Raw genomic sequence first — 5,076 nt, forward strand, 5'->3', positions numbered from 1 at the left:
ACGCTGGTGGTCTATCAAAAAGGAAATTTAGGAGTAAGAGTTGGAGGTGGGTAAAATTACCAGACTCTGTTCTTTTGAGCAGTGCATCATAACTTCTAAGTCTAATTATGTATGGTTAAGGACAATAATGTTGAATTGGAAAATATTTGCTGCTATAAACAAAAGCAATAAGTCCAGGTCAAAATACTAACAATGAAGTGTCTTTCAGCCTCTTTCCTTTATGCCTAGTTACCTCAGATGGTCATGCTGGTTATCTTGTTGAAATGGTCTTTTCAACACGGCCCTGGACCAAAAAAGAAAACAACAAAAGGCAGCATCCAGTTACTGCTGTTTATTTGTTTCAGTTTCAGTCAGCATCATCCTTCTATCTTAGAACCACTGTGATCCTGCACAGTGGTGGTTACCTGCTGTCCCAATTTCAGAATGTAAGCAGCTAACAATGTTACTAAAAAAAAAAAAAAAAATCAAGCGAGGATTAATTCTTTGAAACACGGTGGTGCTTGTGGCAAGGTTTCTGTAACTCTTATGGAAGTCCTTAATAAGTACGAAGGCTTTTTAGACAAGTTAAGCTGGTATGTGCAGGATGTTATCTTTCATTAAAATGAACCCAAAAAACTCCCACAACACCTAAAAACCAACTCAAACACAACACGTTGCAGAATTAGTAAAATAAGCATGTCCTTCTCTACTAAAAATGAGATTTTGGGTAGGAGCAAGAGCAGAATGCTGCATGAGTGCAAAGAGGAAAGTAGGTAATAGACATAGGAAAAAACAGAACAAGATAAACATCTACCGTAGCTCTTTTGACTTCAATGTTTTTACAGCTCTGCTGTGCTAGATACTGCACAGTTGTGCAGTAAATGATAAATTCTGATCCCAAAACCTTGCTTCTTAAGGCTACAGGGTCTTGTGTTTGTGTAGCCACAGTATTTCTATACTTCTCACTCCTAACATCTCCAGGTACTTTTCTTTTGAATGTGTTTGTCCTGTCTTTTGAGGTAAGGTAGTAATACTTATTTTTACAGGTAGTTGTTCTGTACCCCTATTCCGTAAGTGTCTTGCCCACTGAACCAAAGAAATTCTGTGTCGGACTAGGTAATTGAATCTCATCTCCATAATACCTACTTGTGGCAAGTTCAAGTCCTTTACTGGGGAAATGGTAGCATTTGCCAGTTTAAATTTTATGAGACTGGGGGAAAGGAGATGCATTTCAGGTGACTCAGTATAGTACCAAACCCAGTAAAATGTACGTGCACTAAAAACTCTGCCTACAGCAGGCCTGCCACTAGCATTCTAAGTCATAAGGAATTGGAAAAGCAGCTGACAGTATATTAATTGTGGTGGCAATGACTTAAATATATGAAGAAGTTAGATTTTGCTTCAGAAAGAAATAGTACCTCTTATTAGATCATTTGTATATGTTCAGAGAAAAGCAGGTATGCTTTTTGGCCAGGGGATCTAGTGAAGATCCGTAGTAATGTAATAAAGGAGAAGAGGTGTTGTCTTGTAAAAATTGATGTATTCTCCTATATTGCAGAGTATGGCATGTGGGAGAGAGTGAAAACTTGGGTGTTTTTCTTGAAATATAATGCTTTTAAGGTTCGTTAGTGTGCACTATATCACCAGAGCTGTGGAGCTAAACTGCTTTGGGCTTACAGCAGGCTTTTTCCCTTGCATTGGTTGATATTCAGCTTTTTTTTTTTACTTCTTGGTTTTAAATTTGTTGAAACTTAAGATTGCAAAACTTACTGAACAGCTGTTGTCTTTACTGAATAACCATTTCAAAAGCTTGCTATAAGAATAGAGTTGACAAGATTAGAGTGCTGCCTTTCAACAAAGAGGGAGTCTGAATTGTTCCTAAAATGCCTCTACAGTCTTTGTTTGATTCTTTAAAAATATAATCGCAATGCTTAATTTTTTTTGAATTTTTCTGTACACTTGTTGTTTGACCCCCAGTCTAGGTCGAACTTTTACATGAGCATTGTACAATATAGCATGCACTGTAATCTTCATTTAGGAAAGCATGTATGAATTCAGATTGAATTGTTTTTAAAGGTATCTGCTGTTCCACAGTAAAGGGATTATGGATGACAGCTTTGATTCTAGTGTTGTGCTTTGTTGTTGGGGAAGGAGAAGGATGAGTTTGATGTAAAACTGTTCAGAATGTATTAATTGGACAGTGTATATCAAATATGGAGAAATGGCACGGTCCACCTGTTTCATTTAAGTTTTTTTGATCCTTTTCTACAATGTTGTTGTAAGACTTCTGTTTTTATCCTGTTTGTGCTTCTCAGGGGAGTTCATCACAGCTCCAGTCTTGGACGGTGCAGCCATCCTTTGAAGTGATACCAGCTCAGCCACAGCTAGTCTTTCTTCGTCCATCAATCCCACCTCCCATTAACCCTCACCCTGTTGGGAAAAAGAGAAATGACTCCACTAATTACCTGCCCATCCTGAATTCTTATCCCAAAATAGCACCACAGCCCTGCAAAAGAGATCGCTCCTTTGATCTAGAAGAATGTCAGGAATCCAGTTGCCATAAACGACTCTGCACAGAAACACACAAGATGGAGACTTCTGCTGTATCAAGGAGCACAGGCTTGCCTACTAGTCCTTTTGCCCACCTACCTGTTAGCTTTAAGACCCCTCGGGATTCTAACCAGCAGAGTTCTTCAACTCTAGTCACAAGTGGAAAGCTGTCAGCTCTTCCTGGTTTTCATCGTGTTTCTAGTGACACTCAGAAACTGCCAGGTTTGACTCCCGTTTTGCCTTTTGGAACTCTGCAGGCAACAAAATGCACCCCTCATGAGAGCGATAGTGCAGCACAGACTACGATGCAGTCTGCAGTGTGGAGCCCCCCACTGATACCGGAAGAGATTTGCACTACCCCTGAGCTACTCTTGCAACAGCAAAGCAAGTGCAGACGCTTTCAGAACACACTTGTTGTGCTACGCAGGTCTGGATTGCTGGAGATAACTTTAAAAACCAAGGAGCTCATTCATCAGAACCAGGTGACTCAGGCCGAGCTGGACCGGCTGAAGCATCAAACACAGCTTTTCATAGAGGCAATAAAGAACAATGCTCCACAGTCATGGGCAGAGCTAGAAGCATCTCTAACAGGATCTGATAAAGTTGATAGTAACCTTGAAGACCCCCCTTATCCCAATATATAGTAAAGAAGTACATAGCTATTGGTCAAGTTATTTTTGTGCCTCCTATTTCCTGTCTCAAACTTTTACTTGAGCATTTTTTGAGTCCAAGACTTGCCAGGTGACATGCCATGAATGACTTGTCTTCAGAGCCAGTTGTGGGACTGGAATAGCATGGTGGGGTCTTGGCAGAATGAGTGCTTACTATTTCAGTGTGACCTTGAACTCCATGCTAATTTCATGTACTTCCTGGGACTCTAGAAGCTTGGATGTGCTCTGCTGCCATGTTCCCATTCTTACAGTAAAAACAGTGATTTGCAGTATTCTGCAAGCAAACATCTCCCTGGTCCCCTCTTCAGATAGTCAGTTCTGAGGATGGAGGATCACAACAGGACCCAGTGTTGGACTATCATCAGTTGCAATTAGATGAAGGGAGCTGGGGAGAGGAGAGGAAACTTAGGTTGGTGGGGTGGTATCTTTAGGCTGTTGCTGTCCTTTGTTGTAGCAGAGTCTTGCTTTGGGGTTTTAGTGCATTTGAATTAGCATTCTCTATTCATTGCAGTCTTTGGTCAATGTGGTGAGAGTCTTTAGGACCCAAGTGAAATGACGTGATTTGATAAGTATACTTTTGATTTTGATCCGTACAATTTGAGTGAGTGAAAATCACAAGGCTTGCACTGGAAATGTTTGTTTTGTTCCAAAGCCATGTTTATTAATGGCAGAGCAGTGTACAAGGCAAGTGGTTTGGATTTTCTCAGTGGCTAACAGATTAAACATCATTATTAAAGACTGCAGTGACTTTTTTTTTTTTCCCCTTATAGCACAAGGAAGATAATCATTTACCAGGATTAATTCAGCAAGACTAGTTGCATATTATTTGATATGTGTATCTCTGGTTTACAAGCATAAACTGTTTTTTTTGTTTTTTTTTCTTTCCTGTGAAATCAGATAACTAAGTACTGGGGAAAAAAAAAGTTTGAAAGGAAAAGGAACATAAATGGCCTGTGGTGAAACAAGTCCATCTCCCATCCCCTTTCCCTCTCTTTTTTTATTTAGAGAAAAGAGGTGAATGTAACAGGGGACAGGAATGTCAGCTTGGCTAATCTCCCCAAAATTTTTATCTACCTTGAGTTTGAACATAAAAAACCCTCAACAGTCCCAATCCAAAAATGAAATCCCAAAACATTTTTCCTCCAGATAGGTTTATATCATTCCTAGCCTGCTTGCCTTGAGATACAGCTAACACTTCTGTCTGCATAAGGTATTAGGCCAGAGTAGTAGAGATCTACAGTAGTCATGTTACAAAAGCTGTTCTACAGACATTTATTTAATTTCTGTTTATCCAGACACTTAACTATGTCACTCCCTCCAGTCTGAAGGGTTTTTTTCAGAGGCAGTCTGTGTAGAGAACTAAGAGTGACTTTGTCTAAGAACATTAAGGGCTCTGGATTGCTTATGGTATGTTCCTTTCTGTGTGACAATGTTTTCAAAAAGCCCTGCTGTCTAGGTGACTGGGTATTTTGATGCTTTGATCACTCCCATTACCTCTTTCAGGTTTTTTAAAAAAAAGAAACTTGAAAGTAAAGTGGATGTCTTGCTGATTTGTGACTAGACCTTTCCATTTTCTGATGCCTCTGGGAATCAATATTGCAGAAGACTGGGGAGAGTACTTTTGTAGTCTTCCTCAAATACGTGCATTAGAGAAATTGTAAGGGACTTCTCTCTTGTAAGGGGTTTTCCCCTTTTTACGTTGATGAAAAGAAATGCTGAACATGCCTCACAAAGAGGAGAAATCTGTTGTATTTGTACTGTCAATAGGCCTACAGAGAAATACTGTACCAGGATTCACCCTAGTGGAGCTATAGCAAACTAGTAGCTATGCCTTGCCAGGTATCCTGCCCACCTGCTCAAGATTAGTGCAGTAGGT

The 5,076-nt window shown here is 39.9% G+C and overlaps 1 protein-coding gene across 1 annotated transcript; it reads left to right on the forward strand.

Annotated features, from left to right (window-relative positions):
• Positions 1-1,537: 1,537 nt before the first annotated feature.
• Positions 1,538-3,173, forward strand: CIPC (CLOCK-interacting pacemaker; the record flags this gene model as incomplete). Its single annotated transcript, XM_010019292.1, has 2 exons — positions 1,538-1,599; positions 2,295-3,173. Coding segments are annotated over 2 exons (941 nt in total), but the record flags the coding sequence as incomplete, so codon positions are not given.
• Between the last annotated feature and the right edge of the window lie 1,903 nt (positions 3,174-5,076).

Source organism: Nestor notabilis, unplaced genomic scaffold (assembly GCF_000696875.1).
Source record: "Nestor notabilis isolate BGI_N333 unplaced genomic scaffold, ASM69687v1 Scaffold34067, whole genome shotgun sequence".
Lineage (NCBI taxonomy): Eukaryota > Metazoa > Chordata > Aves > Psittaciformes > Psittacidae > Nestor > Nestor notabilis.